Raw genomic sequence first — 27,233 nt, 5'->3', positions numbered from 1 at the left:
TACCAAGGCACATTTATATAAGGTAGAAGTGACAGTCAGCTGTATGTTTACCTTTTTTGTAAATTTGTGGCTTGTTCCCGTACTTTATAAAGAGGTAAAAGTCGTAAAAGTTGTAAAAGTCGTAAACGATTTTCATATAAATTTTGTGTACGGGAATGCAAAATGTGTAAAAGTGGTAAAAATTGTAAAAACTTTTCAGTTCTGGAACAGAGCTTTGGTTTTTAAAATGTAATAGGGTCTACTCATGAAATTTGTGGATATGGGGGGATTATGGGAAGCAGGAGTAAAGAGTTTTAAGTCACATTTCAAGAAAGTTATGAAGGATATCAAGTTCAATTTTGAGGAGTTTTCGACAGTTTTGGTTAGGATAGAGAGTGTCTTAAACTCTAGGTCCCTAACACCAGTATCTGAAGATCCAGAGGATTTATAAGCTTTAACCCCAGCGCACTTTCTGAAGGGTGGATCGTTTATATTTGCTCCTGAACTGCCAGCGGATGATTTATCACTGATAAATCGTTGGGAAAAGATTAGGGCTCTCCATCACACTTTCAGTAAACGACGGAAAACGGAATACATACGGGAATTGCATAAGAGGTACAAATGACAATATCATAAGCGAAATCTAGAGGAAAATGACTTGTTGTTAATCAAGGATGAGCTGCTACCCTCCAATGATTGAAAGATGGGACTTGTGGTAAAAGTGCATGAAGGGCACGATGAGCACGTAAACGACTTGGTACATAAGCTGCCTCGCCTGCTTACCATGCTTGCTTCTGATAAAAGAATAAAAAAGATAAGGGCAACCCAGTCCGAAATTTGCTCGACCTTCTTTAGTCCCAATTTACATTAGGCGAGTTTACTTGCGGCAATTGTCAGTTTGTAGGAGAGAGAGGTGAGGCATATGGTAACCCTTTGCCTCTCAACACCCTCTCTCACCTACAAACTGACAATTGCCGCAAGTAAACTCGCCTAATGTAAATTGGGACTTATTCTTTTATTTTTATTAGACCGTGTTTATACAGGGAAAGTTGATGGGAAAGAAAATTTAGTCTATGGGTGAGGGAGTAGAGAGGAATAAGAGGGGGTATACACACCTCTGTACTGGCAAATTCTGTTTTGTTTCGTTTTTCTTCCTGAAGTTGACTGTAGATTTGTTTTTGCATTTTCTTTCATTTTATTTTCTCTGTCGAGAAATAAACAACAGCGAAGACAATTGAAAAAACCTTTTGGAGGAAAAACTATTTTTTAGCAAAAACAATTCGAAATAAGTGAAAATATCAAAATTAAAATGCAATTCAATGGTTCTTTTAATAATTAATTGTTTATCACTCACGTCCATTTTTACTTTTCATTACAATTTTGCCTTGGCTTTGTTTTTGAACAGCGCAATGAAAAAATGAGTGTGAAGAAGAATAAGAAAAATTATAAAATTGACACAAACATGATTTCCGTGTCTAAACAACAGGGAAATTTTAAAAGAAATTGAGAAGAAAAATTTTCTTTCCAGTTTGAATGTCTAAACACGGTCTTATTTCAGAAATGAAGTAGGAAAGCAAGGCAACCAGGCTAGGCAGCTTATGTACCCAGGCCTTACGGCAATTGTCAGTTTGTAGGAGAGAGAGGTGAGGCATATGGTAACCCTTTGCCTCTCAACACCCTCTCTCACCTACAAACTGACAATTGCCGCAAGTAAACTCGCCTAATGTAAATTGGGACTTATTCTTTTATTTTTATTAGACCGTGTTTATACAGGGAAAGTTGATGGGAAAGAAAATTTAGTCTATGGGTGAGGGAGTAGAGAGGAATAAGAGGGGGTATACACACCTCTGTACTGGCAAATTCTGTTTTGTTTCGTTTTTCTTCCTGAAGTTGACTGTAGATTTGTTTTTGCATTTTCTTTCATTTTATTTTCTCTGTCGAGAAATAAACAACAGCGAAGACAATTGAAAAAACCTTTTGGAGGAAAAACTATTTTTTAGCAAAAACAATTCGAAATAAGTGAAAATATCAAAATTAAAATGCAATTCAATGGTTCTTTTAATAATTAATTGTTTATCACTCACGTCCATTTTTACTTTTCATTACAATTTTGCCTTGGCTTTGTTTTTGAACAGCGCAATGAAAAAATGAGTGTGAAGAAGAATAAGAAAAATTATAAAATTGACACAAACATGATTTCCGTGTCTAAACAACAGGGAAATTTTAAAAGAAATTGAGAAGAAAAATTTTCTTTCCAGTTTGAATGTCTAAACACGGTCTTATTTCAGAAATGAAGTAGGAAAGCAAGGCAACCAGGCTAGGCAGCTTATGTACCCAGGCCTTAAGAGTAGTTGGTATTAAAACTACAACAGGTATAATTTCTCGTCCGATTGTGAAATTATGTGTACTTCCAGTCAGTAGAACAGTAATGTGTGTAGTTGTTGAAAATAACATGGCTCTTACTAACTTTTCATGCCTTGAGGGCATACTTTCGAATGTTTTCTTGTTCTTTCTTTACATCCTTTCCAGTTATATCATAATGAACATGGACCAAATGCTTTGGCACTCACCACTTAAGGTTTTGTGCCGCTTTCAAGACTATGACAGTGGAGCAGAGGGATGTTGTAGTTCTTACCCACAGGTACCGCATAAACTGCCTGGGTAAAAATCATTTTGTACGCAACTGTCCTTGGAGAGGAAGTTGCAGAATGTGCGGAGTTCGTCACAACACCATGTTCCATTGATCAATGGGGACAGCAGCGGGACGAAAAGGTGGAAACATGTCCGAGGGAAGATTCCACACATACGTACAATAGACGGACTCTCAAATTCAGCAGCAACAACAACTTCTCAATGGTCTCCAAGGAAAAAAGACAAATATGCAACTAGCCAGGCAGCATCAGGATCAAGCGAAAATATTGGAGGAGGAAGCTAAAAACCACCTAGAAAAAGCTAAACATTATGAACAAAAGGCCAAGCAACAACAACAACGTGAGAAGAATAAAGCTGCCAAGAAAAAAAAGGACCAGGAAAAAGAGCAGCAGCAACCATAAATTGCGGAACAACAGCAGCAACAATCTATAGAAAAGGCTGACAACACAAAGTCAGTCTGACAGAATGGATAGGCTTTTCAACGTATTGGAGCGAATTGCCAATGCCTTAATGGTTGCACCAGTGCAAGGGGCCGCCATGTTGGGAATCCACCCAACCCCCTCGATGACGATATCGACATGGACCTCATCAACCTCGATAAAGCATTGTAATCGATTAGGTCCCATCACCAATAAATAAGTTGAAGTTTCTGAGTGTGTATCGTTAGATCAAAATAATTTGTGCAAAACATATTTGAATTGATATTTTGAATAAAATAAGTTTTAAGGTAACCGACTGTGTCAATAAAATTGAATTTAAAATCAGTTTAAAGTAAGTATCGCCAGAATACTTGTTGTGTTTGTTGTAGTTTGCAAAAGGTAATATTGTTGTTCGTCTTTGTGCAACAATAATTTCGGTTCAAAATCTACTCTGTAGAATTTGAGACCCTAAAAGTCGTTTCGACAGTATTGGAACTTGTACAGTAATAACAATGACCTACGACAGTTCTGTATGCTTTATATTTACATTTTCTTTCAAATTTGTTCTATTTTAGAGGATTTTCAAAATGTATTTATGTTTTCCTGTGAAAATTTTTAGAGCGACCCTATTATTCAATATTTTTGTTGACATTAAATTTTTCATAACAACAATGTTGTTTTTGTAAATTTGTTAGTTGTTGTAATTCATGCAGCTACCTTATGTAAATATGCCTTGATAACATTTATGAAAATTACACTCGGTTTTATCTTTGAAAAAATGTTGTCGCTAATTGTAGGGATCTCTATACAACTGCTTATAAAATGTATAGAACGCATGGTATGGAGTGCATTTTTCAAGACTCCGTTGACTGAAACGAAACATGCAGTGAAATCCTGACTCCGCATTGCACAACTTCCAATGTTGTTGATGGGTATGAATATTATTTGCCATTTGAAAAGATTTTAAAGCATACTTTTAGGCTATTAAAATTCTTACATTATTATATTTAAAGCACATTTACATCAAAGACTTTCAATAAAAACCATCATTCGAATTGAGCATATCTTTGAATAACTGCGAAATAAATGGCTGAATTTCCTAAAGCTCGTATTTAGGTGCCACTGTAAATGTAGCCTTACCAAAGACAACGAAAAAATCTTACAATACAGCGATTATTGGCCTGATAAATTGCTCCGTATCGATTTATATAAAGTCATATGTGTTGCACTGTGGTGATATGGTAACCACATCCACCTTGTGCACTGAATACTCGGTTTTAATTCCCAAGACGACAGTGACATTTCGATATTCCCTAAGTATTTCTGTCATATTCAACTTCTCTACAAGCGGTGTCTTATGATTCACGGCGATTCACGAAATAACCATTATTTTTGAACAAAACCTTGCTGAAGAAAACGTTCGCATCCGATGGGGCACAATATAATCCTGTTCATCCTAGTAAATCATAATAATTTCAAAACCAAGGAAAAGATTCAACTCTGGTCAAATCGTTTAGATAGGGATCTCTATACAACTGCTTATAAAATGTATAGAACGCATGGTATGGAGTGCATTTTTCAAGACTCCGTTGACTGAAACGAAACATGCAGTGAAATCCTGACTCCGCATTGCACAACTTCCAATGTTGTTGATGGGTATGAATATTATTTGCCATTTGAAAAGATTTTAAAGCATACTTTTAGGCTATTAAAATTCTTACATTATTATATTTAAAGCACATTTACATCAAAGACTTTCAATAAAAACCATCATTCGAATTGAGCATATCTTTGAATAACTGCGAAATAAATGGCTGAATTTCCTAAAGCTCGTATTTAGGTGCCACTGTAAATGTAGCCTTACCAAAGACAACGAAAAAATCTTACAATACAGCGATTATTGGCCTGATAAATTGCTCCGTATCGATTTATATAAAGTCATATGTGTTGCACTGTGGTGATATGGTAACCACATCCACCTTGTGCACTGAATACTCGGTTTTAATTCCCAAGACGACAGTGACATTTCGATATTCCCTAAGTATTTCTGTCATATTCAACTTCTCTACAAGCGGTGTCTTATGATTCACGGCGATTCACGAAATAACCATTATTTTTGAACAAAACCTTGCTGAAGAAAACGTTCGCATCCGATGGGGCACAATATAATCCTGTTCATCCTAGTAAATCATAATAATTTCAAAACCAAGGAAAAGATTCAACTCTGGTCAAATCGTTTAGATTAGATGTCAAAGTATATTGTTGTGATTAGCTGAGCTTTCCGTTCGACATGTATTGACCTTTGGAGCATGTTGTCACACACAATTAATAAGTTGACCTTGTTTATGACAAAAAATACTTCCCAGTTACAAAAAATTGCCCTTGTCTACTATTAAGATTTATTTACGTTATTTTATTATTATTTTTTTTAAATGATATTCACTATTATGCTGACAAATGCATTTCGTGTGTCGTTTTGTCAAGTGAAATTGTTTATTTTCGTTAAAAGTTTTTCTCTAGTTCCATTAATATATTTACTAAGCACTTTTGTTAACAATTTCTATATGTTCTTAACAACAACAAACACGTCAGAATAATTACCACAAAAATTCACTTAAAATGCACACTCACTTTTCGCGACCCATTTTTTGTCCAGACGTCTGGGTACAACAAAGATCAAGTGTCAACTAATCACAAGCTATTGGATTGTTTTAACACTATACATATGTACATAAGGTAGGTGTTGGTGGTAATGACACTACCATGCTACTTCACTAAAAGGCAGTTGCCATGTTGTCATTAACAATGGAACAGTATTAAGAAAAATGTTATGCCATTTCTTCTTGAAGCATAAATACATATGTACATACATATGTATGAATTAACTCATATGTAAATAAATTAACGCTTCACAAGTTAACCAACAAACATCATATTTTGGGGGTCGTTATGGTGAGCTTAATTTTTACTTGGATATGAACCTAATATGTGAAACTGTCATATGAAGTGGACATTGATTATGTACGAAGATGTGAAGATATGTGTCATTAAGATTTTGGCTTTAATGGATTGACATAAATAACATACATATATATGTCAACACATTCAATGACAATGTGATGAATAGTTTTGTTTTATTCCAAAGCAGGAAGTTTTGAAAGATAAAACTTCCAATATTACACATAAAGATGATACTACATTACTACGGCTTTTAACAACGCAGCAATTCAACAAGCCAACATAACTTTGGCGTGGAACCATAAATCAGTACCTGGATATATGTAGCTGGATAACTACCATGCTGAAGAATAGAGTCATTAATGCCACACTGGGAAATAACATGCTGTCAAAGCACGTTAATCGAGGAACTTCACAGGGAGGGGTGTTGTCGCCACTTTGACTTTGAAAGCCGTTGGCGCTTTAAACCGAAATGGTCACATATTAGATCAATACTCACTTATGTAGTACTAGTTGGCCAACATTGGAAAAGAAACCAATACAGTATACAAAGATGCATAGTGATGACAGAGGTAAGCGGAAATGTCCGGCTGAAGACCTCAACATAATCATACAGAGCAAAGCAAGTGCGCCTTGTAATGCTGCAAGACTACGTGCTCTATGAATGTGAAGAGATGAGAGGATAAAATATCGCGAAGGAAAGCTATTAATGCTGATTACTGCACGCTTGCAATGACATTTAAACAGTCAAATTTGCAAACAGTAAAGAATGGAAAAATGGTTCACCACGGGTGACGTCATTAAAGTCTTCACAGAAGGCTCTAATATGAATTGTGGGTCACTTCTCGGAAGAAGCAAACATATCTACAGTAACAAAGCTCAATAACACAGAGGTATTCGACCAGGGAGCGGCAATATATTCCGGAATGCCTGCTTAGAGTGAAGCTCGGGCCATGGATCTGTTACCTTTGCCAGATCCCCATCCACAATATGTCAACTTCGGTGATATATAATGGATGTACAGAATGGGTGCACTTCAGAGGCTACTCAGGCCTTATTTGCCTCCAGGATTATAGCGATCGGAGTTAAGTTACTGGTTGCTGTGCCAGAGCATCTCGGAATACGATATACCCCCGCAGTACCCCTAACAACACCCAACGCAGAATCTAACACCACAAATTGTTGTTCAGTGCCCCGGAAATGCATTTGCATCCTGCAATTCATGAGTTGAAGGAACATCATAGTCGCTACAATCCCGGAAACAAAGCTCACGTCACACAGTGTTGCCGCTTCCTTGTAAACGTGGACAAAAATAGAAGGAGTTGACCTAGGTCGATGAATTTTTATACAAGTACTTATGCGGGCATAGGAATGAAAAATTCCCATTTTGGTCCATATCGGTTCAGATTTGGATATATCCCCCATATATATATTTCTCCGATTCTGCTATAACTCAGCCAATTTTAATTGAACCGCCTTCAAATTTAATATGCGATATTTGCTTGGGCCTCTGATCAGTTTTACCGATTTTGTTAAAAATCGGATCAGGTTTCGATATAGCCCCCACATATATATATATATTTCCCCGATTTTGCTATAACTCAGTATATTTTAATTGAACCGCCTTCAAATTTAATATGTTATGAATCGGATCAGATTTGTATATAGCCCCCATATGATATTCCCCCGATTTTGCTATAACTCAGTCAATTTTAATAGAACAAAAATAAAACAAAGCAGTCAAATGAAGTGAATTTATCCACTGAGGCAAAACAAGGATTCTTGCTCCTTTCGTACAAATTGTTTATGACGATATGGTTGTGGCTCCGGGAACCGGATTTTATAGGATGTAAACTTTGCATTTTTTAATTCGAAAGTGATGACAGTTTCATGTACCAAATGGTCGAAACTGCAATTTGCTGCAATTTTTAGATACACTCCATGAAAGAAGCGAAATTCATGAGTTTTGTATAACACGTTACTGTTTCAATCAACATAACGGTACTTTATGTATACACATTATATGTAAACTTTTTTTTTCATAAATTGCAAGACTATCGACCACTCTTTAATTCCCTATTCAAAAGTTGTGGAATATGTCAATAACTTCTTTAAAAAAATTCCATGAACATGGGTTTCTTTTTTAAATACATTTTAGTAAATGTCACATACGAAAAATGTTCTATGTTTAACGAGCTATAACTTTATAGTAACACCAAATATCGACAACATCTTTGAGGTTTGTCCTATTTGAAGTGTTCTCAATAAAATAAAACCATAAAATTATAAAAAAGTCAAGAACACATTTTTCGATTTTTGTCCACTGAGGCAACACTGTGCGTCATCTGTACTTTTCATCCTTGCAATGGTTACAACGTTTTGCTGAAGAATCATAAAGGAAACGGAGGAGGATTTGCCACCAGTCTCTCCAGTACAGACCTATCTCGCTTGAGGTTGTCTTTAGTGACCCATACTTGTATAGCATGGGGGTAGCAATAAAGTGTGTGACTGCCAAGGTACATACTACCGATGAATAGCCGTGCCTTGCGTTATATGCCCAACATAAGTTCGCTATTGGAGGACAATAACCGTCTGGTGACATTCCGTCCTAGGCAATGACTAGAGGGGTACAGCGCTGGCCATATTTTGCACGTTAGATGTAGACACTCCTATGAGGATAAGAGAAGATTACCACAGCCCGCCAGACATCTGATAAACGACGTGTTCTGACAACCAGTTATTTCTCTTGGCTCTGTCCACCTTTCGATCATCTTCTCCGTAAACACACCACACGACTTCATAAAAGCTTGTTGGCAATAATTTATTTGCCAATCACCGATGCAGAAAGCTGTCCATTCCCTCAGATCATCTGGTAGCTGAGAGCATTTTCCTGGACATCATCACTTCTGCAGCCGCTGCTACAGCTTGTCGAATACCTGAATGAGTGTGATGAGCTTCATCTTACGAACTCTGAAGGCCCAAGAGTTAGACAACTTTCTCTTGAAGTCAACGGGCTAGCAGGCGAACATAATCAGCAACGGTGTTTATACGGGATTAAGTAAATTGTGGGCAACGGTTAATTCGCTCTAGAATCCGGGAAAGAAGGATAATAGAACGGCTTTACTTTCATCGGCGTTGCAGTAACTGATCCGAAGAGGTGCGCGTGTTGTTTTAACCGGCAGTTTATAGAGCACTGCGAGAGAGACAGACGGAAGAGGAGCGTGCTACATCATTTAAGAACTTTCCTAGCCGAGGAGGTGCCACCACAATTTACGATGGGCAAAGTTACAGATGTCATCCGAAACGTGAAATCTTCCAAAGCGTTAGACCCACATGGAATCTCAATGACAATGCTTAAGCAACTGGATGAACCCAGGCTGAGAAGCAGTTTCCCAATTTCCAACATCAGCATGAACTCCGCGAAATGCACAGCCCAACAACAGCATTACAAGCCCTATCCACACATATCAATCGAGAACTGAACCAGAGCAAGCCAAGCGATGGGACAGTTATGGCGGCTCCTGACATATCGAAAGCTTTCGATACTTCAACCACGCCAAGCTGTTCGAGCAAATATAGAAGAACCGTAGATGAAGCTGGGAGCTCCCCAAGGCTGTGTGATATCTCCAGAGCTATTTAACCTCTACATTTCTAAAATTTCACACCCTCCAGAGGCAGAGCGATCGTTATGTATGCGGATGATTGCACGATCTTGGCATCGGGTACTATAGTCTATGACATATTTTGATAAGTTAAATGTCAACATAGCTGACTTAGTGTAGTTCTTCCATTTAAGGAATATGAAAATATTCACCGCTAAATCCAATGCCACCATGTTCACCACCTGAACGGCTCTCCCTAAACATATTGTGCGATGATACCCTGATTCCGACCACTAACTACCCCAAGATATTGGGTGTACCGTTTGACAGCATGTTTTAAACAAGCTACAGATACTTGAAGCAGAAACAAGGTTATCAAGTCGCTGACCGCCAGCAACTGCTGACAAAAAACAAGTAAAAAAGTATGAGTAGGCCTTGCCGACAGAGATATACCCTCAACCTGTGTATATTGAAAATTTTTTTTCCAAAAATCGTATGTATTTAGGAGGTTTTAAAAATTTTGGGCGTTTGAACCCGCGAAAATGTTGATTAGGATTAAAGATCAAAAGTTTTTCGGATGAGATACTAAAAGGAATGGATCGACATTGACCATTATGGAAGTGGATGTCCAGCCACTACATATGGTGCCCTTCGGGCTCTTTGCTTAAAAAGTATGGACTTGCCCCTAAAAACTTTTTTACCATCGTAATTGAGGCAGCGAATGCTAGTTGCTTCAAAAATCAAAGTGATTCGATAGCAGGTCTTAAAGTGAACTTATCCGAAATTTTGTGTGGGAGGTACCGGATGGAGTGGTCAAATATAGACCATATTTGAACCTGATCTATATCTGGTAGATATATTAGGATGTGTAAAGTACGGAGCAAATCGGTCACTCCCATCAAGAGTTATTGTGCACACAAATTTTCCGAACATTTTTGAACTTTTGTGGGGGTGGTACCTGAAGGAGTGGATCGATATGGCTTATCTTCGAACTTAAACTATGTTTGGACAAAATATTACTAGTGCCAAATTTTGGACCGAATCGGCAGATCCGTTTGAGAGTTACATTGCGCTCCAACCACCTCACACGATGTCATAGGGGTTTTTTGAAACTTTCAGGCTATTTTCTCAGGAAGTATGGACTTGCCCCTGACGAAACTTGTACCGTCGTATGGGGGGCAGTGAATACAAGTTGCTAAAATAAAAATCGAAGCGGTTCGAGATATGATCCTAAACTGGACTTTTCCGAAATTTTTTGTGGTAGGTACCCGAAGGAGTGGCCCGATTGAGTCTATATTGAAACCTTATCTAAGTCTGGTACACATTTCAGAATGGGCAAAGTATGGACCAAATCGATTACTCCCTTCAAGAGTTATCGGGCGCACAAATTTTCCGAACATTTTCGAACTTTTGTGGGGGAGGTACCGGAAGGAGTGGACCGATATAGTCCATCTTCGAACTTAAACTAAGTTTGGGCAAAATATTACGAAAGCCAAAATTTGAACCGAATCGGTTGATTCTCCTATATTACTCGTAGAAACTTTGTGAAATTTCCATGTGAAAGTTTCAACGTGTAGTATAAGAGTATGTGAGGCCAGTGTGTTACGCAATAGTTAGAACTACACAGCGGAAGAATATTCAAACCTGCCAGAATGCCGCCGTGAGTGCATCAGCATAACAAGTTGGTGTCATGTGCATCCATGTAAGTCCCAGTCCACACTAGAGGGATTTCAATGACTTAATTTCATGAAAAGTAGGCGTTCTTAGATCGAATTCGCCACTACAGCAATTTCATAAAATTACTTTAGAATAGAACTCGATCTAAGAACGTCTACTTTTCATGAAATTATTTCATTGAAATCGCTCTGTATTTAACAGATTTAATGATATATTTAAGTGAATATTATTACCAGCGGATTTTTTGAAAATAATAGTTTTGTGAAGACGCACAAACTATCAGGGTGACATAATTAGCACACCCTAAGACTTTTTTAATTTAATTCAATTAATATACAAAAAATTAATTTATATTGACGTTAATTCTTATTCAAAACGTATTGAACAAATCATTTTTTGAAAGAAAAAATAATTTATCACCCCGGAATTTCAAAATATATCCCAATAGTGGGCAATATTTCGTAATGTACATTTAAACTTCAAAAAGTCGCCAAAACTTTAAAAACAAATGTACAATTGGATCTGAAATTATTGGAATTGTTAACTGATTACCTAAATTTAAATATAAAGTGCAAAAACTTTTCAAAAAGTGTTCAAGATCGATAATTCATTCCAGAAAATTATTGATTTGGAAGGGGTTTATAGAAAGAAGATCAATAAATTGCACCCTAATGTGAAGAAGGATCAACTTATAACACCATTTGTAACTCAAAATTTCACGTCTGAATAACACCTAGGACCTATCATTACCAAACTGCCAACTAAGCACTAGATGAACACGTAGCACATGGGTATGTTTAAAGGTATAACCCCTTTCTGACCATAAAGGATTTGGAGGTTTGCTGAAATTGGTTAAAATCCCTGAAAGTGGGCATATACTATTCAAGATAAATGTTTTCTGGATTATTGATTTTAAATTTAATCGTTTCGAACTCCGGGTAAAATTTTATATTGCTGTCTCTCTAAGCTACCTTAACTTTCACCTTATGGTTTAAAAGTTATTGAAGTGGGCATAGGACGAACACAGACTTTTCGTGATATACGGCATAACGTATCATTAACATAAGGTCAAGACCGATCAGAATTTACAAAATCAATACTTTAAAACATCATATTACAGTTTTTCTAATGACAAATTATGTGTTAAACGGACTTTACTGATCCATACTGCTTGTGGGTACACCTTACTATTCGTAGAACTACTAAGTTTAAGAAGATTATCTTTTAAATAGATCCCTATGAATTGCATATCTCAATAAATTTGTGTATATCTGCAAAGTTCGGTTAAAAAATAAAAATCTAAAATTTTTAACAGTCCTTGGGACCCGTTCTTGTTCCCCATATTGTTCTCTTCTGTCACTGAAATTTCGGTGACTGGTGGAGAACAAAACATCAGATTGGAACTTATTTTCAAACGAAAGGGATTTAAAACTGAATATGGATAAAAAAATATTGAAAATTATCGCACAATTAGTGATTTCTTTGAAGGTGTGCTAATTATGTGTAAAGTAAATCGAGGGCATTGTTTACATTTTTTAAGGTTATTCAAATTAACAGTTATGTTTTAGTTTATATATTGCTTTGTGTTTTTAGTTATACTATTGAGAATATATTAATACAAATACTTTATCAAATAAAACTAATTTTGAAGATCATTTTAGGCAAAATAATTTATGGTAGTAGGGTGTGCTAATTGAATGAAATTATCAATCAATTTGTATCTCAACAAAAATCAATAAAAAAAAAACAAGTAATAACGGCGTTAACTTCGGTCAGGCTGAACTTGTATTGAAGTAAAATGGAACAATTAGTTTCCTTTCGTTTATGACGAAGACTAAATACCAAATTTCAGCAAGTTGGGTAAAACAATGTGGCTAACCTTCAAAATACCGTTCCATGGGAGCTACATATGTATATTAAAACGTCGATCTATACCTACAAATTTCAGGCGGAAAGTTTTTAGACTCAAAGATGACTAAATACCAAATTTCCGATATTTCGGTAGAACCTTCAAAATACCGAAAATCAAGATGTACGCTTCTACGAGGTCTACAGCAACCGTCGGACCTATACTGATAATTCTCTTCTGGAGTATTTTTAACCCCATGGAAGACTCATTAACAAATTTCAGTCCTTCGGTGGGATATTGACGCTTAGAAGAAACATATGACCGTTGCCCTGTCCATGACAATTAAATCATTCTAGGCGATTTTAATGCCAAAATTGGAAAGGAGAATATCACTGGCCCAACAGTCGGGAAATTCAGTCTCCACAGTGAAACATCTGACAATGGTATGAGGCTGATAGACTTTGCAGTTGCAAAAAACATGGTAGTTAGCAGTGCCAGATTTAATCATCTCGATATTAATAAGGGTCTGTCTCCAGATCAAAGAACAAGTAATCAAATTGATAATGTTGTGATAGATGGAAGACATTCATCGAGCGTGTTGGATGTACGATCGTTGCGAGGAGCAAACATTGATTCAGACCACTACCTTGTTGCAGCAAAGGTACGTACCCGTCTAAACGTTGCAAATAAAGCACGAACAGACACAACGCGGAAGTTGGACATCGATAGGCTGCAAACACAACAGATAGCCACAGCATATTCCACTTAACTAGCCCAATTGCTTAATACGAGCACTCCTTGTCCCAATAACATAACACAATGGCAAAATATTGCCCACTCCATGCAAACAGCCGCAAGGAATTCATGGTATGACCAGGAGTGTTGTGCTGCTACCGAAGAGAAAAATGCGGCATATAGAGCTACTTTACAATCAGTAGCAACGCGTAGCGCACGAGAGAGATATCGGGAGAAAAGGAGAGAAGAGAAACGTCTTTTCCGCAAGAAAAAGAGAGAAATGGAAAAGCGGGAGTGTGAAAAAATCGAGATGTACAGGAGCCAGAATGAAGTCCGAAAATTCTACCAAAGAGTGAAACATCAAACAGATGGCTTTGGTACAGGCACATCCTCCTGTAGAGACCAGCACGGTAATAGATACAGATAGCGTTCTCAGGATATGGAAGGAACATTTCTCCAATCTGCTGGTATCCAATTGTAGCGAAGACGATGATACCAAATACCCGGCCAAGATGAGGTAAAAACAGCAATCAACCGGCTGAAGAATAATAAAGCAGCAGGAGCCGATGGCTTACCAGCCGAGCTGTTTAAAGCCGGAGGCGACGCGCTGATAAGGTGTATGCATCAGCTAGTTAGCACCATCTGGCAGGAAGAACGCGTACCCGACGATTGGAAGCTGAGCATCCTGTGTCCCGTCCACAAGAAAAGAGATAAGACTGTATGCTCCAACTATAGGGGCATAAGTCTTCTCCCTATTGCCTATAAGATAGTGTCAGGGATATTCTGCGAACGACTAAAGCCAATGGTCAACGAGATAATTGGACCATACCAATGCGGCTTTATACCTGGCAAGTCCACCATTGACCAGATATTTACCCTGCGGCAAATTCTGGAGAAGACTCAAGATATGCAGATCGACACCTACCACCTTTTTGTCGATTATAAAGCAGCCTTCGACAGCCCTCTACGTTCAAAGGTATTCCAAGCCATGTCTGAATTTGGCATCCCCGCAAAGCTCATTCGGCCTTATAAAATTACTCTAACTGACACAAGATCTTCAGTTAAAATAGGAAAGAACTTGTCCGAAGAGTTTTGTACCAAAAGAGGTTTCAGGCAAGAGGTTTCAGGCAGCCTTTCGTGTGACCCTTTCAACATCCTGCTAGAAAAGGTTATACGAGAGGCAAACGTCAAGAGAAGTGGCACAATCTACACCAATAGCCACATGTTACTTGCTTATGCTGATGATATAGACATCATAGGACGATCACTAAAAGAAGTAACCGATACCTTTATGAAGGTCGAAAGAGAATCTGCTAAAGTGGGTCTGGCGGTAAACGGCGAGAAGACCAAGCTGATGGTGTCGATGCGCAATGCGTCCATTGAGATCGGACCAACTGTTGAAGTTGGTTCCTATAAGTTTGGCATAGTAAAAGACTTCGTATACCTCGGCACAGCCGTAAACACAACAAACGACATCAGTTGTGAAATAAAAAGAAGAATTGTATTGACCAACAGATGCTACTTTGGCTTAAGTAAGTACTTTAAAAACAAAGCCACAACTCGTCAAACAAAAATAACGCTTTACAAAACACTGATACTACCCGTGCTGATGTATGGTTCCGAAGCCTGTGTACTTGCGCAAGCAGATAAGGCAGTGCTTGGCGTGTTTGAGAGAAAATTTTTTCGAAAGATCTACGGACCGATCTGCGTTGACGGTGAATATCGACGTCGTATGAACCACGAGCTGTATCTGCTATACAACGACATCAATATAGTTAAACGTATCGAGATGCAGCGATTGCGTTGGCTAGGCCATATAATAAGAATGAGCCATGATGAACCCGCTAAAAAGGCATATAAATTCGAGCCACATGGCGGTGTACGCAGAATTGGCAGGCCAAAGAATAGATGGCGCAAACAAGTGGATGATGAGATGACAAGGCGCGGTATTCCAAAAAGCGAAGCACGAAACAGAGAGAATTGGAGATCTTTCTTAGTTCGGTCTATGGAACAAATGTTCTGTAATGGGCCAGCTAAGTAAGTAAGTAAGTAACAGGTCAAGAGACTTTGGTAAACTTTGGCGTAGTTTTGTCATAACATAGTCTTGCATTATGTTTTATTCCCAATCCATTTAAAGTTACAAAAATAATATAACATTATTAATTTATCAATGTAAATGGATAATTAAAACAAGTAAGAACGGCGTTAAGTTCGGCGGGGCCGAACTTGTTATACCCTCCACCACAAGTTGTATTGAAATAAAATGGAATATTTAGTTTTCTTTCGTGTATGAAGAAGACTTAATACTAAATTTCAGCAATTTCGGTAAAACAATGTGAGGCACCATGCTATGGGGGCTATTTCAAAACGTCGATCAATACCGACAAATTTCTGACGGAAAGTTTTTAGGCTCAAAGAAGACTAAGTACCAAATTTCCTATATTACGGTAAGAGAATGTGGCTAAAACTTAAAAAATACCGAAAATCAAGAAGTTAGCTTCTATGCGGATATAGGAAGACGTGGACCTATACTGATAATACTCTTCTGGAATATTTTATAACTCTTGGAAGACGAAATAACGAATTTCAGCCATTTCGGTTGGATATTGACGTCACAGTCTTCAGTATTACGAAAATCGGGAGGTACCGTTCTATGGGGGCTATATCGAAACGTGGACCTATACCGACGAATTTTAGTCAGAAATGGGGCAATATGAAAGCGTGGACCTGTACAGACATATTTCTGGCGAACAGTTTTATATCACATTGAAGACTAAATACCAAATTTCAGCCATTTTGGTGGAATATTGAAGACACAACCTTCAAAATACGAAAAATTGGGAGGTACCTTTCCATGGGGGCTATATGAAGGCGTGGACCTATACCGACAAATTTAAAGGGGAAGCTTGAGTACCCCCAACGAAGTCTAAATACCAAATTTCAGCCATTTCGGTGGAATATTGAGGCCACAACGTTCAAAATACCGAAAATCGGGAGGTACCGTTCTATGGGGGCTATATGAAGGCATGGACCGATACCGACAAAGTTCTGGGAGAAAGTTTTATACCACCAACGTTGACTAAGTACCAAATTTCAGCCATTTCGGTGTGATAATGAAGCTAAAACCTTCAAAATACCGAAAATCGGGAGGTACCGTTCTATGGGGGCTATATGAAGGTGTGGACCGATACCGACAAAATTCTGGGGGAAAGTTTTATACCCCCAAAGAAGACTACGTACCAAATTTCAGCCATTTTGGTAGGATAATGAAGCTAAAACCTTTAAAATACCAAAAATCGGGAGGTACCGTTCTATGGGGGCTATATGAAGGTGTGGACCGATAACGACGAAATTCGAGGGAAAAGTTTTATACCCCTAAAGAAGACTACGTACCAAATTTCAGCCATTTTGGTGGGATAATGAAGCTAAAACCTTAAAAATACCGAAAATCGGGAGGTACCGTTCTATGGGGGCTATATCAAAACGTGGACTGATATATCCCATTTTCAATACCAACCATCCTGCAAGTAATAAAAACTTCTGTGCCAAATTTGGACTTTCTATCTTTAAAAATGCGAGCTGTATCTTGATTTCAACAGACAGACAGACGGACGGACGGACGGACGGACGGACAGACGGACATGGTCAAATCGACATAGAATTTTATGCTGATCAATAATATATATACTTTATAGGGTCTCCGACGAATATTTCGATGTGTTACAAACGGAATGACAAATTTAATTATACCCTCCATATGGTGGAGGGTATAAAAATATATAATTGGGAGTTGATTTATTCACGTCCATAGCTTATTTAAACAACATTAGCGGATACAAGCAACCGATCTAAAAACAATTCGTATCTGATCTCAACATCAATCCGATTATCATACGATGCGGATAAATTTGGATAATCATATCCACTTTGGTGGGTAATTTTAACCGTGTTGATATATAGTATAACTAATCATAACGATGAGTAATAGGTGGTAGTCGACAATGTTTCAAGACTGGCTTTTCTCATATGGTTTTAGGAAATACATATGTGAATAATTATGTAGCTAATATGTTATATGTATATTTCAAATCGATTTAAGGTCAATGGACTTTGTTAAGCTTTGGTGTCATTTTGCCATAACATAGTATTGCATTATGATGTTATTTAACAAAACTTTTGTTTTTGTTTTTTCGTTTATCTGAAACCTTTTTTCTTCGTTGCATTATTTCTTTCAAAATCTCTTATAATTAATTTAAATTAAAAAAAATATATGTTATATTAATCTTATCAATGTAGGTGGATAGTTATATACGGGTAGCTTTATGGGGAATTGATTTATTTACGTCGATAGTTTATTTCAACATCTTTGGTGGATCAACACCCATTGGAGCATCATATGAGTTGGATGGATTTAAATTATTGTATCTACTTTGGTATGTAATTTTATGCGCTTAGTCTTATAGTAAGTTTACATTTTGGAAATCCACTCGTTTTCAACTGTCAATTTAATTGCTTAAATGTCAAATTAAATCCAATGGATTTAATATGAGTTTTCATTTGACGTATGTATACGCAAACAATTGAAATCGAGTGGATTTCGTAAATGTAAACGCGCGGTATTCCAAAAAGTCAAGCGAAAAACAGAGAGGAATGGAGATCTTTTCTTAGTTTGGTCTATGGAACAAATGTTCTGTAATGGGCCAACTAAGTAAGTAACTAAGTAAGTAAACGTACAATTATCGTCGGTGGATGTTGTTGATTTAGCCTTGTTGACATATATAATCCTAACAAATACGAGTACATATGTGTGTTCGTTTACACAATTGATAGATTTGGATAATTGTACCTACTTTGGTAGGTAATTTTATGCGCTTAGTCTTATAGTAAGTTTACATTTTGGAAATCCACTCGGTTTCAACTATCAATTTCATTGCTCAAATGTCAAAGCCAATGGATTTCAGATGCATTTTCATTTGACGTATGTATAGGCAAAGGAATTGACAATTGAAATCGAGTGGATTTCGTAAATGTAAACGTACTATTATCGTTGGTGGATGTTGTTGATTTATACTTGTTGATATACATATATAATCCTAACAGATATGTGTGTTCGTTTACTCAATTATTGTACAAGTTGTTACTAGATGTGGTTCGTTTACTCTTCAGTACAATACAAAAGACCCATGGCACAATAATAGGGTACAGCGCCAAAAACAGCTGATTTTCAGACTAGTTGTCAAAATGCATTATTGTGAATAAAATCTCATACAAAATGTAAACAAGCAATTCACAGCAATGCATTATTGTGATCAAATTTGATGTAACACCTTCTTATTCCACCATAAAAAGACCTTAGTCGTTTGCAAGAAGTTAACACACCTAATATGAGCTGTGTTCCAGAACTAAAAAGTTTTTAAAATTTTTACGACTTTTACACATTTTACTCGAAAAAGCGTTCCCGTACACAAAATAGTTGTAAAACGTTCAATTCTCTTTAAACAAATATGGCGCTGAATGACGCTCTCTTTAAAAACTTTTTACACGACAAATTTGGGCGAGTAAAAAAATAGTAACATGGTTGCCGGCGTCTGATTGGCTGATACGCCGACTTTGACATTTGTTCTAGTTTTTATACCCTCAACCTTTATAGTACGTTTAGACTATGGTGGATTAAGCAAATCCAGTCGATTTAACTTGTCATTTCCATACAATATCTGTCAAACAAATCGAGATAATGCACTTAAACATGTTATAAGTGTATAGTCTAACAGGCGTTTTAGGCTAGAAAGGGTATATACACTTTCATACGGGCAAAATGTTCCTCATCGAAATAATGGTCTTAGACCCCAAGTATGTTTGGAAGAAATGTGTTTCAGACAATTTGGAGTCGATTTAGCAATGTCCGTCCGTCTGTCTGGCTGGCTGGTGCGCACGATAACTCTCGAACGGATTATCCGATTCGAACCAAATTTTGCACTTCGCGATATTTTGCCCAAACTTAGTTTAAGTTCGAAGATGGGTTATATCGGTCCACTCCTTCCAGTACCTCCCCCACTAAAGTTCGAAAATGTTCGGAAAATTTGTGCGCACGATAACTCTTGAAGGGAGTCACGGATTTGGTTCATACTTTACACAACCTAATATATTTACCAGATATAGATCAGGTTCGAATATGGACTATATTTGTCCATTCCTTCGGGTACCTCCCACACAAAATTTCAGTTAAGTTCACTTTAAGACCTGCGCTCGAATCACTTTGATTTTTGTTGAAGCAACTTGCATTCGCTGCCTCAATTACGACGGTAAAAGTTGTTTCAGGGGCAAGTACATAGTTCTTGAGAAAACAGCCCGAAAGTTGTAAAACCCCCTATGGCACCATATGTAGTGGCTGGAGAGCACCATAACTCTCGAGGATAAGTAATACCGGTCCACAACTTCCGGTACTTTCCCCCAATATTTGAAGAATGTCACTAAAATGGTATGAACGATATCTCTTGAACGGAGCAACCAAATTGGATATCCCAATATTTTGTCTAAATTTTTTTCTCCTTAGGGATTTTATGTGTTCCGTGGACAAGTCCATGCTTCCTGGAATACTGGTGCAAAAGTTATACGATGACCAACTGAAATGACTAGTGGGCGCGATATCTATCGAAAATATGTATATGACTCCCAAAATAAGATCCACTTCCATAATGGACTATGTCGGTCCATTCCTTTAAGTACCTATTCCGCAATCCTTTTGAACTTTAATCCTAATCCACACTTTTGTGCGTATGAAGTATTTTTTGGAATAAAGTGTTTCAAATTAAACTGGCTGAGGGTATATCTCTGTCGGCTAAGCCGACTGATACTTTTTTACTTGTTTTGACGTATTTTCCATTTTTCCGTTCCCGAACTTTTTGAAGAAACTTTTTTGTGACAAAAATTTTTCTCTCTTTCTCTCTTTTACGAGTTTTACTATTAAAAAGTACGGGAACGAAGCTATGATTGATACAAACATCCGATATCAAAACAATTACACAGTCTCTAATCTCTGAGTATCGTACGATGAGTAATAGGTGGGCAGTAGACAAAGTTCCAAGACTGACTTTCATCACCAAACGCTTTTATAAAATACGTGAAACCCGTGTATACATATGTAAATAATTATGCAGCTAATAACTGTTATACATTTCAAATCGATTTCAGGTCAATGGACTTGTTTTTTGCATTATCAGGTTATTTAACAAAATGTTTATTTGTTTTTGTTTTTTTTTTCTTCGCTTATCTCAAACCTTTTTCTCTTCGTTGCATCTTTTCTTTCTAAATCGTTTAAAATTCATTTTGTTTAAACTATGTCACATTTTTTTGTTGTGATGTGCATAATCCCCCTTGGGTTTGTTTGAGAGAAAAAATGTCTTTGACATATTTAAATATGTGTGCATGTTTAAATTTCAATGAAAGCAAATTGCATAATTCAAAACTTGTTGTTTTTTATGTTTTTATGCTGTTCGCAGTTTGAAATCGATGCGTCGTAAAAGCATCTTTGTTATGGACCAAACCAAACCCTCAAAAAAACAAAAAACATATACAGGTCAGTCAAACAAGATTTATCACATTGCCCCATCCAGACAGCAACGGTAAGGCGAGACGATAAAAGATTGACATTGAATAGTAAAGTAGAGAAAATATTTGTTTATGGCTGTGGCACCTACTGGCCAGCCAAACTACTGACCACTTCAAACGTGTCTATCCGTCGAATATTTTTTATGTTTGTTCAAGAGTAGATGGTTTGCTTTGAAATGTCAATTTTGACAATGAAGTACCTATGTATGTACATATGTACGGCAAAATCTCTTTGGGATCCAACATTTCTACAATATTTTGCATTCATTTGAAAATCAACGAATGAAAGCACCGTAATTTGGGTCGCATTGCTAATACACTGAGAAATAGCTTCGGAAAACAATAAAAAAGATTAATTGGCTAAAATAGGTATGTAAAAATAAATCATAAAAAAAACGAATTCGTTTGAATGTCCAACATATGTAGGTATGTAACTTTTCATTAATAATGAGGTAGTTTATGATAGTTTTAACTTTCCACCGTGATGCCATGGTTATATCCGCTTTGGATACAAGTCAACATCACATTTCTCAAAATTTTGCTAAACCCAATTTTTACACCATGTCGGCCAATAGATTTTAAATTATTCCTTGTATTTTAAAGCAATGATGTTACTGACCTACGCAAATGACATTGACATAACCTCCACCTCTCCTGTATTCCACCACCTCCAGACGGAATTGATATCGTAAAGTATGCGGATCAGTGTACGATCTTGGTGTCAGGTATCTTCCCTGATATCATTTGTAAAGGGCTGACTGATCTCATCACACTTTTCCACGAGAGGAAAATTCATATATCTGCCACTAAATCGACGGCCACTATAATCACCACGTGAACTGTAGAAGAGATGAGCATTGTGTTGAATGTCATGGTCCAGGGGTCACATTCGACAGCATGTAAATGTCGTCCATGCATATGCGACAAGCTGAGATGTATGAACAAAATCCACGTTTTCGGATAAAGTTAGCCTTGTCTGTGGACAAAGTTATCCACTTTTGTGGATAAAGTTAAACATATACGTGGATTAAATTGTCCATGTTCGTGGACAAATTATCCACGTTTGTGAATAAAGTTATCCACATTTGTGAATAAAGTTATCCACATTTGTGAAGAAAGTTATCCACGTTCATGAACAAATTTATTCACGTCTGTGGATAAAACGATTCTGTGGATAAAATTAACCATGTCTGTGGATAAAGTTATCCACGTCCGTGGATAAAGTTAACCATGTCTGTGGATAAAGTTATCCACGTCTGTGGATAAAGTTATCCACGTCTGCGGATAAAGTTATCCACGTCTGTGGATAAAATTATCCACGTCTGTGGATAAAGTTATCAACGTCTGTGGATAAAGTTATCCACGTCTGTGCAAAAAGTTATCCACGTCTGTGGATAAAGTTATCCACGACTGTGGATAAAGTTATCCAAGGCTCTGGATAAAGTTATCCACGTCTGTGGATAAAGTTATCCACTAGTGTGGATAAAGTTATCCACGTCTGTGGATAAAGTTATCCACGTATGTGGATAAAGTTATCCACGTCTGTGGATAGAATTATCCACGTCTGTGGATAGTCTTATCCACGTCTGTTGATATACTTATCCACGTCTGTGGATAAAGTTAACCACATCTATGGATAAAGTTATCTACTCCTATGGATAAAGTTATCCACGCCTATGGATAAAGTTATCCACGTCTGTGGATAGAATTGTCCATGTCTGTGGATAGACTTATCCACGTCTGTGAAAAAGTTATCCACGTCTGTGGATAAAGTTATCCACGTCTGTGGATAAAGTTATCCTCGTCTGTGGATAAAGTTATCCATGTCTTTATCCACGTCTGTGGATAAAGTTATCCACGACTGTGGATAATGTTATCCACGTCTGTGGATAAAGTTATCCACTTGTGTGGATAGAATTGTCCACGTCTGTGGATAGACTTATCCACGACTGTTGATAAAGTTATCCACGTAGGTGGATAAAGTTATCCACGTCTGTGGATAAAGTTATCCACGTCTGTGGATAAAGTTATCCACGTCTGTGGATAAAGTTATCCACGTCTGTGGATAAAGTTATCCACGTCTGTGGATAAAGTTATCCACGTCTGTGGATAACGTTATCCACGTCTGTTGATAAAGTTATCCACGTCTGTTGATAAAGTTATCCAAGTCTGGGATAAAGTTATCCACGTCTGTGGTTTAAATTTATCCACATCTGTGGATAAAGGTATCCATGGCTGTGGATAAAGTTATCCACGTCTGTTGATAAATCTGTCCACATCTGTGGATAAAATTACCCACGCCTGTGGATAAAATTATCTACATTTGTGGATGAAGTTATCCGCGTTCGTTGACAAAATTATCCACATTCGTGCATAAAAATATCTACGTTTGTGGATAAAGTTATCCACTTGTGTGGATAAAATTATCCACGTCTGTGGACAAAATTATCCACATTCGTTGAAAAAATTATTCACGTCTGTGGATAAAATTATTCATCTTCGTGTACAAAATTATCCACGTCTGTGGATAAAGTTATCCACGACTGTTTATAATGTTATCTACGACTGTGGATAATGTTATCCACGACTGTGGATAATGTTATCCACGTCTGTGGATAAAGTTATCCACGTCTGTGCAAACAATTATCCACGTCTGTGTATAAAGTTATCCACGTCTATGCATAATAGAATATAATTATCCACGTCTGTGGATAAAGTTATCCACGTCTGTGGATAAAGTTATCCACGTCTGTGGATAAAGTTATCCACGTCTGTGGATAAAGTTATCCACGTCTGTGGATAAAGTTATCCACGTCTGTGGATAAAGTTATCCACGTCTGTGCATAATAGAATAGAATTATCCACGTCTGTGGATAGAATGGATAAAGTTATCCACTTGTGTGGATAGAATTATCCACTTGTGTGGATAGAATTATCCACTTGTGTGGATAGAATTATCCACGTCTGTGGATAGACTTATCCACGACTGTGGATAAAGTTATCCACGTCTGTGGATAAAGTTATCCTAGTCTGTGGATAAAGTTATTCACGTTATCCACATCTGTGGATAAAGTTATCCACGTCTGTTGATAAAGTTATCCATGTCTGTGAATACAGTTATCCACGACTGTTGATAAAGTTATCCACGTCTGTGGATAAGGTTATCTACGTCTGTCGATAAGGTTTCCACGTCTGTGGATAGAGTTATCCACGTCTGTTCATAGAGTTATCCACGTCTGTGGATAGATTTATCCACGTCTGTGCATAAACCTATTCACGATCATGACAAAAATTATTCACATTCGTGACAATATTATCCACATTCGTGGACAAAACTATCCACGTCTGTGGTCAAGGTTATACACGTTCATGGCAAAATAATCTACGTTTGTGGAAAAAATTATCCACGTTTGTGGATAGAGTTCTCCATGTATGTGGATAAAGTTATTCACGTACGTGTATAATGTTTCCACGTTTGTGAATAGAATTATCCACGTCTGTGGATAAAGTTATCCACGTTTGCTAATAAAATTATCTACGTCTGCAGATAAAGTTATTTGGGTTCATGGTAAAAGTTATCCACTTTCTTCGATAAAATTATACACGTTTATCCACTTTTTTGCTTAAATTGTCTTCGCTTGTGGATAAAATGAACCTAATTTTTGGACATAATTATCCATTTTCGTGGATAAAATTATCTACGTGTGGATGAAGTTATCCAAGTTGTTGTATAAGATTATCCACGTTTAGGAAATTGAATTATTTGAGTTATCCGCATTCGAGGATAAGATAATCTGCGTTCGTGGATAAGAATATCCACGTTCGTTCTTAAATTGTCTTCGCTTGTGGACGAAATTCACTACGTGTGGTTAAACTTATCCACGAACAAGGATAAAACTATCCACATTTGTGGATAACATTGTTTGTGCTCAAAATTTTATCCGCACTTTAGAATAAAATTGGCCACATTTGTGGATATAATATTTATCAAAAATTGCCCAAGTTTGTAAATAAAATTATCCATTTTTGTGGTCAAAATTAAACATGCTTGAGAATAAAAAATATCCCCGTCTGAGAGTAAAATGTCCCGCGCTTTTGGATTGAATATCTCCCTGTGGATAAAAATTATCCACACTTGAAAACGTTTGTGGATAACCTCTTGAGAATAAAATTATCCGTAACATGCAACAATATTTGGTAACAATTGTTAAAAATTGTTAAAAAAAACTTTTTCCACTAATAAATTAGTTGTTTTAAAATAATAAAACAACAACAATGGGATTAAGCCAGACTATTTTGAAAAATAAAATTGTATTAGCTATCCCAATAAAAAAAAAACGACGCCACCAATGTTCGAATTGTTAAAAATGTTGTCTGTTTTGGCAGTTTTTCACTGGGACATTTTTTACAGGACAAATTTTCCTTTTGTAGGTGAATTATTATTGATTTAATTTTTAGACATTGCCCCAAAAATTTTGCCGGATTGAGTTTCAAATTAATGGCTCCTTAAATGGTATGTTGCCATGGGACACATGATTTTCCGATATAAAAGAGTTAAAAGAACACATTTTCTTTTAATTTAATGAGAAATTAAATCACTTGGTTTGCATTGGAATTTATTTATATTGTCTTATAACACTGTGCCTTTGTTAAGGCTTGAGTTAAATTCAACAAACATATTCATTCATTAATTCATTCATCATAAGTGTTTGCAAATATATTGTTTTTTTTTTTTCAATGACTACTTTCGAGTTTTTTTGTTTGCACTTGTTATGGTCCTTGATTTACCAAAATTCCCTGAAGGCACTCTTGACAAAAACACTCACACACAAATAATTGCTTAACTTACATAGTTTAAAACCCAAATGGTATTCCGCGGTTAATTTTTGTTTTGTTTGTTATTTTTTTAAGCGACGTTCGAACGCACTGAACTTATAACGTCGACTTATTTCAATCGACTGTTGACTGTTAACGGTTGTACCCGCCAACTAATAGGTTTTCGGTCTATGCAGAGATTCGAAAAAATTGTCGCTGCATTAGCATAATTATCGGTCGTTGATGTTGATGTTATTAATAAAAATATTCCCTTCATTAACATCAGTAGCCAATGAATTTATTTTTTTCTTTACATTTAGCTTCAAAAGCCGATTGCAGTTTAAAGACGCATAAATGCATATATATTTATGTGGACATACATATGTGTGTATGTAGCTATGGGAATCTTCATAAATATGTATTTTTTATAAAATTCTGTCTTAAGAATATTGTTGTAAGTATAAATGAACATATGGATGTACCTCTAATAGGTGTCTGAAACCTCTAATTATAATTAATTAACATTAATTCTATGTAATTGACAAGAATTGACCGAATTTTCCCACCAATATGTGCAAGATTAAGACGTGCAGATAGTTTTAATCATAGTGTAATAACCTTATGTACGTGTGTCTGTATGAAGGTTATTGCATCTTCTTTTTGAGTTGCAATGTTAATTTGATTAAAGATTTCTGTATGCATTTGTTTTTCTTTTGTTTTTTTATAGTAGGCTGCTTTTTTCTAGGGGAGGGTTATAGACCATTTAGATATGACATCATTAGCCAGATTTAGCGCATTATCAGGTTTTATTTGCTAAATCCGGCCAAAATCTACCAGATTTACCATACAAAAATAAATCCTCGTATTGAGTGGATTTGTTTTAAATCTGGCATAAATCCTAGTATACAACTCTGTTTTTTACAACATGGTGCTAGAAAA

At 36.7% G+C, this 27,233-nt stretch overlaps 1 protein-coding gene across 3 annotated transcripts in view; it reads right to left on the bottom strand.

The window, feature by feature from the left end:
• LOC141389867 (acyl-CoA Delta-9 desaturase-like) overlaps positions 1 to 26,452 on the bottom strand; it is a 32,876-nt gene extending 6,424 nt beyond the window's left edge. The window contains exon 1 of one of the 3 annotated variants that reach the window (XM_073962047.1): positions 26,329 to 26,452. Coding sequence is in view for 1 of the 3 variants with exons in the window: in XM_073962046.1 (XP_073818147.1) it covers positions 5,682 to 5,695 (14 nt within the window). In the remaining 2 variants the exon portion in view is untranslated. Of the gene's footprint in view, positions 1 to 5,651; positions 5,740 to 26,328 lie in introns of those variants that run through there. The other 2 variants (XM_073962048.1, XM_073962046.1) reach the window with 2 other exon arrangements.
• Positions 26,453 to 27,233: the final 781 nt, after the last annotated feature.

Source organism: Musca autumnalis, unplaced genomic scaffold, assembly GCF_047663935.1.
Source record: "Musca autumnalis isolate F117 unplaced genomic scaffold, ASM4766393v1 scaffold_1, whole genome shotgun sequence".
NCBI classification, from domain to species: domain Eukaryota; kingdom Metazoa; phylum Arthropoda; class Insecta; order Diptera; family Muscidae; genus Musca; species Musca autumnalis.
The sequence above is the reverse complement of the archived record's forward strand: the minus strand, read 5'-3'. Positions and strand labels throughout refer to the sequence as shown.